Below are 14625 nucleotides of genomic sequence, written 5' to 3' on the forward strand. Positions count from 1 at the left end.
TGTCATTTACAGGTGTTCTAAAGGCATCTCTAACACTATGCTGAGGAACCTGAAGGTCTCAGCACAGTTGCATTCCAGAGCTGCACAAGTTTTTGGTCTCACCCCCCGAGCTCCTCCCTCTCACCCCCAGCAATGCATAAAGACCTCGTGGCTTGACTGGCCCAGCTCCTGCTGCAGGGAACTTACTGGATTCTCGCAGACACTGCAGAGGTCATTTCCTCCTATGAAAAGTGTTATGAGCTTCCAGTCATTCTGAAAATCTATTCTCTACACAGAGAAAGAGATGGAACAGAAGTGTTTAATTAAAAAAAGAAAAGGAGGGAGATGCCAGCAACATACTAAATACAAATTTCCCATTTTCAGAGTTCGTGGCTATCATTCCCTAGGCATCCACAACAGAAACAAGTTTGTAGTCATGACTGAAGATGTAGAAACTGCTGTGATCTAAACCAAAATTACAATATCAATGGCATCAAATTATTTGCTTCAGTAAGGTGTTGCTCAAAACCTATATGTATGCTTTTCTTAGTAATATCTTGTGCATACAGAGTGACTCTTCCTGCAGTCCTAGAAATATATCTTCATACAAAAATTATGGTATGTGTTTTACTGTGTGATAAATAATGCAGCTTTCCTGCTGGTAAACTCTGGGGGACAACATATTTCAGACTTGCTCACAGATAAACTGCAAAGAACAGTGGGACAATATTAACTCAATCTAACAATAATGGCAAAATATTGCAGCACTTCTTGAGAAACAAGGACTTTGCAAAGGGATAGCTAGCTAAATCAAGGTAATTATGCTACAGTAAATAAACCCCTTCTTAGCTTTGAGGAAAGGCTCAAATATGCTTAGTAGCATGTTGTGGATGTTGTGCTCAATATTCTAATGCTTTAATTTCAGTGCAAAGCACCAGTAAGAAAAGCACCAATAGTGCATCAGCCTCCTTTTTCAAAGGCTGGAGTCAACGTATCTCTGCTGGTAAACACACTGTTCAGTAGTTTAAGTCTCAGAACCAAATAGAGGGAGAAACTGCCTTCTGCACTCAACAAGTGTTTTCAAAAGTGACAGTAAAAAAGATCTCTTAAATCAAAGATATATGATCTCCACCACAAGCAGGCTTTCTCATCAGAAGGAACTTCACTAGTTATATAAAAGCAATTATTACATAAATAAAAGATATTTCCATATGTTTCTGTTAACATTCTCAGGGCAATAAATTTGGCAGAGTAGTGTTTAGAAACTTTGACTGAAAACCATCCAACCGTTCATCGTTAGTTGGTGCTCCTTTTAATCTCATATCAGATGGAAATCTTGTTTACAAGAAAGTGAACCAAGAAGGAAGGTACTGCAAATATTTTTGCCAATATGTACACACCAGAGTATTTACACTAAACATGCACATAGATATCTTGAAGGCTTTTTGGCTGCTTTCCAGCTACACCATTGGAAAGCCAAACTATTATAGTGTAACTTAGGTCACTAATTGCATAGCATATTTGTCAAATTACAAATAGCAAACATTCAAAGTACGAGCTGAGGTGAGAAATATGCAAGCAATTCTCAACCTAATGTGTATTTTACAATGTGTATTAATCAAATAATTTGTAACAATGAATGTGTACCTCAAAAATCAGCTGCTGACTAGATGAAAGAAGGGACTAATTTGTTTTTTTAGAAAACAAGTCCCTTCCTAACTTCACATGCTCACTCCACACAATTTGCTACTTGAAAAGCTTGCCCTCAACATTCTAGCATGTATCATTTTTTCTGGAAAAACCACTTGCTTACAGGATAATTAACAGCACCACAGCAAAATCCTCACAGAGAAAGGGTTCTGTTATCTTACAGGGTGACACAGGTTGGAAGCAGAAGCAACAGCCCTGCATTTACAGCCACTTCCAGTAAAAATGATGGAAAGGTTACAATTACCTGGGCTTGATAGTAGCTATCATATACTGGCAGAAATTCATTTAAGACTAAGCTATAGATTATTTTGTGCTGAACTCACACTCTGCACTGGGAAGTTTTATGCTGTAGAAACTAATGATGCTATGTCACTTCATTCTAAAGATATTCATGACATGTTGAACTCACAGAATCATTCATCATGAGGTCCACCAGTCTCCTAACCTGTGCAGGAACATCCCTAAAAATAAAAGAAAAATAAAATCATAAAATGCATTAATAAAAATTTAAAGAAAGAATCCTGCATAGGTAACAAGGCAAAGAGGAAAGCTGACTAATGGACATCAAAAACCAAAAAACTCCAAAGAAAGTCCAATTTTCATTGAATGGAATATATGATATAGCAAACAAAGGCTATGTTTTGAGACAGTGATGGAAAAAATAAAATAATTAGCATCCGACAGGCATTGGGCTACTTTGCAAATGCTGCATAGTTACTCTTTTACCACGTATACAGAAAATGCACTCTTCCCACCATCAGACAGATGCTATCAACAGATATAGCTCTGAAGTGTCTGTGCTCATACCAATGTTATTATACAGCCTCAAGGCACCGAAGTAGGTCTTATAAGAACAGTTACCAGTGGGAAAAAAATAGGATATGAATTGCACTGAAGAGGTTGCATGGTGATCTCTAGTTAATTCCCAGCTCTGGCAGACCAGGAATTAAACAATCCACAACTTTCTCATTCTCTACACAAACTCTTGGTCCTGATGACAAGAGGGTTTGAATATACTTCCTATAAAGTGGAGATATCTTTTGTCTGACTCACAACAGGACAGCTTTCTGAGTAGTGCCTGTAAAATGCTGTGGCTTTCTTGGCTGAAAATGTCAGAGAAAGTATTGCTTTTGTTGCTAATTTATTTGCAGTGTTTCTAGTCCTTGTCAAATTCCTCATCACGTATCTTGGACTTCATGCTATTGTTAGGATTAAAAGTATTTGCCTATTAGACTTACTGTGCTTCTGCCAAATTCCAGGATTTGGGCCATTTTAGTAACAAGGAATTTTATAGAAAAAATCAAATTCCTATTAAAATTAAAAGTTTTCCTCTTACTCTGCATGAGCTCCAGCCACAGCTTGGTTTAATGAGGCATTTTTTGAATTCTGTGTTCCAGTGCCAATGGAATACCCTACCAAGGATGGGTTGAACTCACGGAGAATATCTGCAGAAAGAGACAGCACCCTGAAATATTGTTTTTTGCAGCAAGTAACAAATGAGGCAATAAAGGTTAGATTTTAGTAAAAGACCATTAAAAAGCTTTAGAAGATAGCTATTAAAAAAAATTCAACATTTAAATATAATAAACATGGAGATTCATCACCATACAACCATTTCCCTGCCTTCAAGATTTCAGAATTTCATGAACTCAGATATCTCATGACCTAACACAACCATCTTGGCTAGCAATGCCATTTTGCCTGGCAAGCAAGGCTGGGTAACCATATACTCAGGCAGGAGAACCTCATGTCATCATGCTCTAACTGCAGACAGGTTGGAATCAAATCCTTGAGCCTGATGGCCCCAGATGTATTAACCCCAAAGACCCCAGATTCCCTTCTAGATCTTAGGTTACAAACCAGCCTTACAAACACCTCAGATCTAAAATATCCTGACCTTTGAAAAGCATGTAAAATCTGATCTTGTAATGTGATTCTGCTCCTGCCTAAAACAACTTTCCCATATAGTCAAAATAGTTTCTTTAGGCTATGAGCGAAGACCTTTGATTCATCTGTGACCAAACACATTTTAGACAGAAGTATAACCAACAGAAGAATACTGAAACAACCAAAACCTAGGAATTACAAAACACATAGTTAAGTCATGCACAGCATATTACAGCCTGGCTGCTAAACAACTTTTACTCAGTGGACATTAAACACAAAGGGATTGCTTGTGTCACACTACAAATTTTAACCCTTTTCTCCTGTCTCCTTTTAGGTGTTTGAATAATAAACAGCACCACATATGTATCAAATTTGCAGAAAAGGCACTTACTTGGTAGTGTCGTAACTGTGCTTATGTTTTCATTTCCCCCAACACTGTTAAGAAGAAAGAAGAGGGGAAAAAGGGTTGGTTAAGGTCCGATGGGCTCGGCAAGGCAAGGGACACGGCAGGAGAGTGCCCCCTTTTGGGGTTACTGCACAGGTACAGAGTGTGCTGCGGGCTGTGCTGAGCCCACCGCGCCCTGGGTGCCCAGGGGGGCACCACATCAGAGCTCCACACTCAGCTCCAGCAGAACAGTCATACTAGAAGCCCTGAACAGCAGCTCTCCTTTCAGCTCTTTCACGTGTTTTGGCATATTTTTTAACCCAGCTGAAAGAAATGTGATTTTTTCAAGGCTGCCACCTTTGCTACAGTTGCACCTATTAAAATGTTCATAGCCTCCATTTTTAGTTAACACATCTAACCAAAATAGAAAGTTCTAAAAGCATATATTTCAGAGTGATAAGTAAAATCAATACCTTTGCCTTCCCCCCACTCACATTTCACTCAACTGGAAGAATACTTCTAGACTGGTGAAATTCACCATTATGTCCACGTGCTCTTTATTCTCCTTCATGCTGAAAAAAATTACTTGCATACTTGTTGCAAAAAAAAAAAATCTCAATGGATTTCTATTAAAGATCAAAATATAAAATGTTTGACTTAGAACATCTCTATAGTGACCCTTTAATTGGGAACAGATTTGAAGTGCAAATGGAAGTGCTTGAGGCCAAGCTGGATGGTGGCACCATGGTCTAGTGAAAAGTGGCACTGCCCATGGCATGGGGGTTGGAACCAGATGATCTTTAAGGTACCTTCCAACCCAAATCATCCTATGATTCTGTGAATGTGTTTGAACTTCTTCTAAAGTTGCAGTGATTGGTAAAAAATGATGAACAGAAGATCAGCCTGACAAGTTTGGTATTAAATGATACAGTTGCAGATTCACAAGTGAGCATGACTGCCTTTCTCCAGTCTTTTTGATGTGTCTAACAACATGCTGCATATGTAAAAGCCTGTATTGATCATAATTGATAAACTGTTCTCCATGATGTAAGCAATACTGGGAAAGGATCAAGGAAAGAGATACTGCATATGAAACAACAGCAGAAATTTTTTTTTGTTGACTACCAATTTTAAATAAGACAAATGGGTGATGTGGGCCACACTGGGCAAGAGCAGACAGGGTACAGAAAGAGCAGGGACAGAAATGCAGAATGAGCAAGTGTTGCAATGGCAATGGAGTTTAGAAGACCATGTTCCAGGGTCTCCTACAATCATGAGACTGAAAAAGAACTTAACAAGGACCCCATTTTTCAATGTACCCAGGTCTGTTCCAGCCATGCTAGATAACTCTCTAGACACCACTGGTACTCTAGATAACCACTAGTTGGAGTATTTTCTTTAACAAGAGTACAGCCATGTCCTGTCATGCAAAACGTGACATCAAATCCAGTTTCCACAAGCCTTCATTTGCTACAAAACCAACTATATTGATCAAAACTGGAGAAAATGGATTCTCTCCCACTGAGGAGAAGATTTCTGGGACTCACCTCCAAGACAGACCTCGGTACTGAGTCAGGACATCCAGAACATCATGGGGTCTGGATCCTGCCCCATTACCTGCCTGGAGGAAAAAGAGTTCACCTTCAGAAAATAAGCATTGCTACAGTAACTAGTTCTCTGAGTGATCCTACTGAGAGTAACTTAAAAGCATATTAATGAAGCAAGCTATGTCATCTTCCCAAAACAGAACAAATTCCTGTTCTCAAGAAGTTCAAGGCTTTTAACTAGGTAGGTATTTTAACTCTACTCCAGTGAATTACCCTCTTCTATCAACTTCATTATTAGATCAAGTGGGGGAAAATTACTTGAGAATGTTCAAAATACTAATATAATTCTAAATTTACATAAGGAATAAATATGACCGCAGTTGTTCTGAATTAATAATTTATTATAATGTTCCTCACATTAAAAAGTTGTACAGTGATTTTATGTCTTTCCCAGTTTCTCCAAGGAAACTGACTACAATGTGATAATCAGCACAGAACATGTAGGAAACATGAATTATTATATGAGCAGTAAAGCAGTCACCACTGATTGGAGAATCACAACCAGTCTAGGGGTAATGAGCTTACATAGTACAAGGAATAGTGTTAAAATAAAAAAAATCTCCAGGCAAGTTCCACTCAACACACCTGATGTTCTATTGCAATTTTAATCATATATTTTGTTAGTATGAATCACTATGGCTTTACAGGCTTTGGTCTTATCATATACATATTGTTCATATTATATAGATATATAGATACACAGATATACACAATCAGATGCAGAATTTTTTCTTCCTCAAGCTGCTCACTAATAGCTTTCAGGGCCAATACTTTGGGAGCTGCCAAAAATCAAAAGAAATTGTAAAGAAAAGCAAATGTTTCAAGTCCACTCCAGCAAAATAGTTTTGCTGCTACATAATCTAATCTTACATTTCTTCCTTGTGTGACACTCTTGTGGACTTCAAATGGGAACTTTGCACTCAGATTAGATTCATGATCTGATTATCAATCAGCCAAGGTGGAGTATGGAAAAAAAATGTGAAAAACGCGTTTGGCTCAATAGGGCATGGTATGTATACCATTTCCCAGGTTCTGAAATCAGAAATTTCATTGCAAGTTCTTCGTTGCAATGGCTATCTAGTGATCTTTACTTACTGTGATTGAATCTCCCACAGCAGCAATCACTTGAATATCCGCTGGTTTCAAATTATGAACTAAAAATAAAAGGTAGTGTAAGGGAAAGAACCAAAGAAAACTACAAATTGTGTTGGTTATTAAAAGTTTTCCTCAGAATAAGCATAATAAATCATTGCAAAAAATTTTTAATACTCATAACAGCATCAGTTGAGAATGACAGAGACTGATAGGCATCAAACCACAAATTATTCTTGGTACCATAGCTGGGCAGTAGCTACAGTGACAAAGGAGGCAGCAAGATTCCAGTCTTGCATTTGTTCTTCCTCAAATTTCTTTTAACTGGTGAAAATGACTGAAAAGCAGGCATAGCTCTGGTGGATATTTAGAACCATCACAGGTTCTGAGGAATGAAAAATCTACCCAAGGAACTCCACATGGGTTTTTGCACCTCATACTGCATTAACAAGAGCCTCCTACAGTATTTTCCCCCCTGGAAATGAAGGACCTGGCTGCCTCCTATCTTTTCCACTGTCACTTTGTTTGTACATGGTAGACGCAGCTGCATAAACTTTCATCACCCTTGAGGTAGTGAACTCGCATCTTGCTATACAACCACTCACATTGTTCCAAAAAAACTCTTAAAAACCTCTGTCAAGAAAGTGCACTTCTGCAAAGAAAAGAGTTCCTCCCCTGAGTAAACCCAGTTCTGTTCTCCTTCTGTCATCAAATGAAGTAGCTCTATGACAAAAAGGCATAGTACTATACCTGAAACTGGAACCGTATCAGAGGGATCCCGGTCAGGACAGGGAATATTTGTTCCATAACTCCTCTCCTGCAAAGACAGGGCAAGACTTCACATCAGTCTCGTTCTACTCTGGTCATGGTAAACTATTTACATCTCAGAGCATTAGATTAATGGAATCCCCACATACTTTGTATAAACTAGCCAGCTCAGCCTGCCCTCAGTCTGTGCCTTCCTTTTGAAGGCAGACACAAACTCAGCCTGCTCAGAAGTCGTGCAGCCTTATGAGTGCAGCACAACTCTTGCCTACTGGTGGGGCCAGTTGTTTTAGACTCTGAGCCATGTTGCTCTCATTTGGTGCGCCCATACCCCGAACATCTTTTGCAAGAAAATGTTTGAACATCCCTGAAATATCTTAGCACAAAACCATAACTCTGTCAGCAGGCCATGAGCCTGCCTTCTGTGTATGCAGTCCTGTGTGTGCAGCCAGAGCTTTGCCCTCCTGGCTCTTTTGGGTTGCAGCCTACTGACAGAAATACCCCCAAAGTCTACTGTTGGTGAAGGGCTGACCACCAATATACCAGGGCAAACCATCACACAAGACTCAAAGATGTGCTTTGGCTCCAAATCTCCCTGCAATATTCCTTAAGTAGGCTAACTTGCCTAAGGAAATGATACTTGTATGTCTTCTCCCATTTTTCTGGATTGGGTTTTTAATTTTTAATTTAAAGACCCAACAAAACAACCACAAATATAACATAGTATTGCTCCTTACGTCCTTAACACCTCCTACACTACAGCTATTTCCAAAAATCAGAGTGGTAGGTACCATTGCCTCATGGCAAGGTCTGTACACCCCAAGTAACTGACAAAACAGATGGCACTATATAAAAATGTGAACAGAAATGCATCTTACAACTCCAGTTACAAACAGGCCATTTTGTCTAAATGGTCTAGGCATTGTGCTCTGAGGCATGAAAATGAACATTATCAACTCACTCTGTTCCTGCTTGGGAACACCAAGTTCTACTCAAAATCAGAGTACTCTGACTTAAAAGACACAATCATGGGTCTTTTTCTCCACACATTTAATCTAAAACTATTTCACAAAAATAAAAAAAAAAATTAAAAAAACACCACAAAAAAACCCATATCCTTCAGTTTTATCATGGCAATGAACAAGACTGAAGCAGACCCACACAGTGGTTGGATCTGATCTAATTTCTTCCATAGTAGGACTAAATAGCCCATTTTCACTATCTTCTTATCCCAGTGAAAATAACATTTTTATCCAGATGTTTAACATAGGCTCTTACCATTGAAAGCAAGACTCACTTTAGGCTAGCTGAACACACCTACCTTACCCACACTCTACAGAACACACCAAGGAGACAATTTGCTATTAAACATCTGACTATTTAGTCAAGCACAGAAGTAAAGAGCTGGAGCTTTGCATTTAGTTTCCCCAGGTAGCATTGTTTATTTAGGCTACAACACACTCTTACCCACCTGCCCCATTCCCTGGAATACACCCAGTCCATTGATGCAAACAGTCCTACTGTACCTGAAGTGTTTCTCTGTGGTTTGATGTCCTCAGGGAAGATGAGTAGTTACTATTTCTATATGTAAACATGTATGGATTTTCCTGCAGAGTGAAGAGAGTATGTTTACAAAGCTAGTGGAAACAGATCAGCTGACGTTAAAGTCTTCTGGCTACAATTTCCGAGAGAAAAAAATCTTGACAGTATTAATTTCTGAATGAACATTGCATTAGTGAAGTAAACCAGGTTAGACTTGAAAGTTAAGTCCTGGTCTGAAGCCATGTCCTAGGTATGCTCTAGGCACAGCAGCACCTCCTGCCTTAAACCTAACATCAAACACACCATAAAATTCTATGTCTTTGATATTTTAATTGCTGCTCAGAAGCTTTTGGATGCCAGTAATATTTTATCACTATCAAATTATTGAAGTCAGAGCTTAAGCGCAAAAGCATACAAGAACCTGTTCTTTGAACATGAGATGCTCCAATCCTGACTACTGACAGCTCCAGGGACTAAATTAGTAAAACGTGGCAGCAGAGGCAAATCACAGAAAAGCTAGATTATATAAAATATATGGATTCAATTTTATTGGTGACACAAATTTGAATATTGATAATGCACAACATACCTGCAATTAATAAATTCAGATTAGCTATATATATTTTTGGACAAAAAAAACCTGACAGAGATGATTTAACTAAATTTTGCCAACAGTTCTGTTTTTCAGAGTTTCATCTATAGAAAAGAAAGACTCCATGTCACTGAACTTTAGAAACACTCAGTTTTTAACAGCGCAGCAACTTGAGAAAGCACACATTCCCAAAAACTTCAGAAAACAACAGTGTTTGAAAATCTGGAAATTCTGCAAAAAATAAATATCACAGAATAACAAAGAAGCCCTTTTACCTGAGATGGACACTGTACAATTTTTGTGGCACCATAAGGCTGCTTCTGTCCAACTGGCTGCATCTGGAAAGGGAGAGAACAGAGGAATTGTACACATGCTGTGTGTGGGAAGGAAGGGAGAGCAGCAGCAATGCAAAGGCTCTAGTGCCTGAAGTTTTCCTTCAGGAAATATATATATTTTAAAATTTCTTTTGCTTATGATAAATATTTATCTATGCATAATATACCACATGTATACTTACAAAAGCAAGGAACTGAAAACAAGTCTTTTCACGTGAGCAGACTGCCTTCCCATCATGACTAAAACCTCCATCCAAACATTTTGGCTTTTGGGAATGCTGACTCTAAGTGTTGATTGTTTATCCTACCTTTCAGAACTGTTTCATTATCTACACTCTCACACATGGTAGGCAACACCAAAAGGTGCTTTCCTATTCCATACAGAGACTTAATAATGTTTATGTTTGTTGGCCTTCTTGAAACAAGATGGAGAAGAGTTTATTGTAAGGAAAAATTATGAAATTATTCAGAAAATAGTGACAGCACAAAGGGACCAATACCAATAATAATCACTTCACCTGTTAAGGCAGCTTGCTGAATGCTAATTAAATTGCAATCACACACAGAGGAATTGGCTGAGGGTTTAGATCCCTCAGTGCATGTCTGCTCAGCTTGGCACCAGCAGCTGCCAGGACCAGCAGCCTGCACAAGAAACAGGATGCAAGGGACTGGAAAATACAACAGCAGCAGGCTTGATGTCACCAATACACTCTGTGCAGGAATGCTACATTCTATTTTGATTCTTCCATCAATAAAAATAATGAGAAAATTCAGAGAAATAGAGAAGAGGCTTACAGGGTTTATATTCTTTGAGAGAAACATTTGAAGAAACAGTCTGCTTTTTTGGGGGGACAGGGGCAGGCAGGGGGCAATAAAACTAATTTCCCCGAAATGTGCAAAACAATTTACACGTCAAAATAAAAAAATGAAGCTTGTAGAAAAGATACATTAGGATACTTTCCCATCCTCCTAGGAAGAAACAAAGTAGCTATTTAGTCCTATTCTTAAAAGAAAATACACTACCAACACAGAATCATCCCACAAAACATGGGATACATACAATACACTATTTCTTGACTAGAAATTAAGTTCAAACAGGTATTAGACACTTGCACGTGTAGGGAGTTGGGTGACAAGAACAAATTTCTCCAGAAGGCAGTAAGTTCCAGCTGGCTCAGGCACACTGCTCTCCCAGCAAAGGCTGACAGCTCCCATGCAGCTCAGCTGCACGGTCCTGGTCAGGGAATGGGGCACCAGGGCTGTATTGTGGCCACCAACCCTCCCCTGAATTCTGGCACATCTGCCATGCAGGCACTCAGTGTGTGGGTCTGCTCTGGTACTCAGAAGGTTCTCACAAACCCCTGAACAGAGAACAGAGAGGCACGGGCAGCCTCCTGCAGTGCTGTTCACTTTTGGGCTCTTGCCTGGTTTACTTTCTCTTTTGGCTGCAGGATAGGCTTGGGTTTTGTTTCCATAACACAAAAAAGTGCCAAAAGTCAAGAAGCTCTTACTCCTATGAAGTTCTTTACATACGTGAATGGAGCTTTGCCCTCAGATATATGTCCAGAGGTAAAATTGAATAATTTTGGCAATGCCTACAATCAGGGTCTCTGTGGTAAACATCAAAGCTGTCCAACTACACAGCCAACCTCTCTCAGCTTTTCCAATGTCATTTATCTGACTGTTCTCTAGTGTGCTCAGCATATGAATTGCACTGGTCCGAGAGAGTTAGAACAGTTTTGGTCAAATATCCAGCCCTGCCTAGGACCAAGCCCTTAAAACATGATGGCTCAGCTTCTCCTCAGTCAGGCTGAAGTGCAGCCCTTAGGCCAATTGCCACTAGATTTTCAAGGTTTTGCCCTTTGGCCAACAAGCAGGTAATTATTCCAGGAAAGAGGCTGGTACCAAGCCTCAAAACAAGGTCCTGACAGCCTGGCAGAAAGTAGAAGGCAAACCTCTGAATGCAGTTCCATTCTGCTATGTTTCCAGGTCCACAAGTCACAATTCTTGATTTTCTATCAGCTCCCAAGGGTGTGTTATGGGGTTTTTAAAAACTTTTAAAGAAGTCAGCCTAAACTGTTGGCTAGATTTCCCAACAGAACCGGAGAGACCTTTATCAGGCGAGGACACCTGCTAGTGCTTTTTATGCTGAACACATCTTTCATATCTTCTTTTACATCATGGCAAAATACAGGCAGACAAGGCAATCACAGGCAGACAAAGAAGCAACCCTGAAAGGCTCCTTTCTGATGATTGCTACTGTACTCTGAAAAGTCCACTTAATCAAAGAGAAGTCAGGAAAAGAGATGGCAAAATAAGTTGAGGGAATTGTTACCACACAGTCTTCCTTCAAACCAGGGGCAAAATGTGACTTTGCTACATTTTGCTCCTCCTCCAGCTCAACTAGACTGTCCCCTCACTAGAGGAATCATCTCACACTGAGAAAAAACACTGAAATAAGGCAGAGCAGGTATTTGTCTCCCTTATGACAATGTTTTGGTTCTGGTGGTTCCACAGCATGCTCACTGCCCAAGTCTGGGTAACTGGCCCTGATGCAGCCAGCCTTAAAAGCACAGCTTCGTTTTGCTTATGGTTTTTCATCTCTGCTATTTTCACAAAATGCTCCTGGGCAATCAGAGTGACAAGAACAGAGCAACATGCCAGAGAATGGCTTGCTAAAGGACAGAGCAGAGGAGGACAAAGTCTGTGCAGAAAAGGATTAGAGACAGAAAAATGAAACAGAGGGCATCTATTTTATGATGGAAGAACTGAGGTAGAAACTGTGGCGTCATCACAAGGAATATCACAGATAACAGCAAAGGAGATAAACAGACCCAGCATGGCTGTTCCAAGGTTACCACTGCAACAGGTTATCAGCTTTTGACTCCCTGGCTCCTACTGACTTTAACTAAAAGATAACATATTTTATCAAAAGTGACTGTACTATTCTTGTAGATACATCACCTGATGATCATAGAAGCCTCTAATAGAAGCCTCTTCCTGCAAATTCTGCTTCTTTAAATGATTTGGGCTACAACAGCATTATTACTGCTTGAAGTAGCATAAAAGAAAACAGCTGAATAGGACATCCAACTCTAGAGGACATAACAAGAGCTCCTCAAGGTTGTCTATCACCTTTTCCCTATGAGCAACAGCAGCACAAAGATGATGGTGAAGGAGGAGACAGCAGTATAAGACTCACCAGTACAGCATGGTGGGGGATGCAGGATAGAGGAGAGTAGACAGCAGTATAATTGCTATAATCTCAGGTTAGGACAAACCTCAGTCATCCTGTGCTGTGCTGTCAAAGTAGTAAGATTAGCAAAACCAAGATCTGTCACAGCTCATTTAGTCCATGAGGCTCCCCAAAGGGCGACTTTGAAAATCTTGCTAAAAAGTTCTTAGTAGAAAGTAGCAGCAGAGTGAGATTTGTCTTGGAAGTGTAGGGCATTTAGCATTATTCAAGAGCTGCCTCCTTGCACAGCTGAGGATAGCAGTCAGGGGATTATTTTTGTAATATTTTAATTCTTCCTTCCCCTGCCTCTTTGCTACTCAAAGCCTGGCTCACGCAGGGTTGCTACTAGTCATCCAGACCAAGTTCAGCAAGAAACAGTCTCTGTAGTACTGCTTACCATGTTGTTCCAGAGACCAACAGCCATGAAAATGCAATCTTCCAGAATTTCCACTTGTGTCTTTGATGTGGTGATCAAATCATCCTTGCCCTGAAAGAGAAAGTACCTTGAGCATCATAAAATAATCAAGAGTATGGAAAGATTAGTTATTCAGTGACAGAAGTCCTCAATCCATAAAACAATATTCATATCCACAACGAAATCAATCTTTGGTACTCTCATGAAGCACTGGCCACTGATCCCAGTTACTACTGGTGTGGCAAGATAGAAAGATGCTGGTTTTGTAAATGATCGTTGCACATCAACAGGACAAGAAGAGCAAAGCAACAACACAACATGATCACAATAGTGACACACAGTAGAGTAGGAAGACATAGATGTGAACACATGAATCATTTGGCATAAACAACACTTCTAGTTTATACATGCCTTTAAAGATTAGAAACATGCAGAATTTGTCTTAAGTGAGCATGCTGAACTTGAAATGAAATGTAACTACTGGAAGAGTTTGGAAGGTTACACATGGTGGCCTGCAGGCACACCACAAATCAGAAGAAACAAAGACTCTACCTAGGACACATGATGGTATTTAAAGAAATAATAGAGCAAGCTACTGACAGAAAAACTAATGGCATGAAAGTTAGAAGTCTGCTATTTGCATAAGGACCAGCCATCTACAAAAAAAGCCTGGCAAAAGATGACTCCAGTAGCAACAAGAAGATTTTGCAAGACAGAAAATCCATTTTTTTTCCTGGAAGAAGAATTTCTTCTCCCAATTCACTTTGTTCTGATACTGATCTGAGGCGAGCAATGGAATTACCTCAAATTCATGAAGCTATTATGATGATGCTCAAAAACCCAGACCATGAGTCATTATCAACCTATTTTACAAAAAAACACCTATTGTGATGGATTTTGATACCACACTCCAAGTGAGCCATTCTCCAGAAAGTAATATTCTCCCTCTTCGTTGCCAGATCTTAGACAACCTTGACCTTTCAACTTCCCTTTAAGGACCACTTATAACAAAACCATGCCTGACATCCTAGGCAATCCCATCTTCATTCCCTACTGCCTACACCTGAAAAAAGTCTGAGTT

At 39.6% G+C, this 14625-nt stretch overlaps 1 protein-coding gene across 1 annotated transcript in view; it reads right to left on the minus strand.

The window, feature by feature from the left end:
* PLB1 (phospholipase B1) overlaps positions 1–14625 on the minus strand; it is a 77412-nt gene that overhangs the window by 46603 nt on the left and 16184 nt on the right. Inside the window, exons 15-24 of the mRNA XM_059468422.1 lie at positions 13527–13616; positions 9835–9897; positions 8952–9032; positions 7411–7477; positions 6664–6722; positions 5509–5582; positions 3968–4011; positions 3026–3134; positions 2099–2150; positions 187–267 (exon numbers count right to left, since the gene is read on the minus strand). Coding sequence (XP_059324405.1) covers positions 187–267; positions 2099–2150; positions 3026–3134; positions 3968–4011; positions 5509–5582; positions 6664–6722; positions 7411–7477; positions 8952–9032; positions 9835–9897; positions 13527–13616 — 720 coding nt within the window. The remainder of the gene's footprint in view (positions 1–186; positions 268–2098; positions 2151–3025; positions 3135–3967; positions 4012–5508; positions 5583–6663; positions 6723–7410; positions 7478–8951; positions 9033–9834; positions 9898–13526; positions 13617–14625) is intronic.

Source organism: Ammospiza nelsoni, chromosome 3 (genome assembly GCF_027579445.1).
Source record: "Ammospiza nelsoni isolate bAmmNel1 chromosome 3, bAmmNel1.pri, whole genome shotgun sequence".
Taxonomy (NCBI): domain Eukaryota; kingdom Metazoa; phylum Chordata; class Aves; order Passeriformes; family Passerellidae; genus Ammospiza; species Ammospiza nelsoni.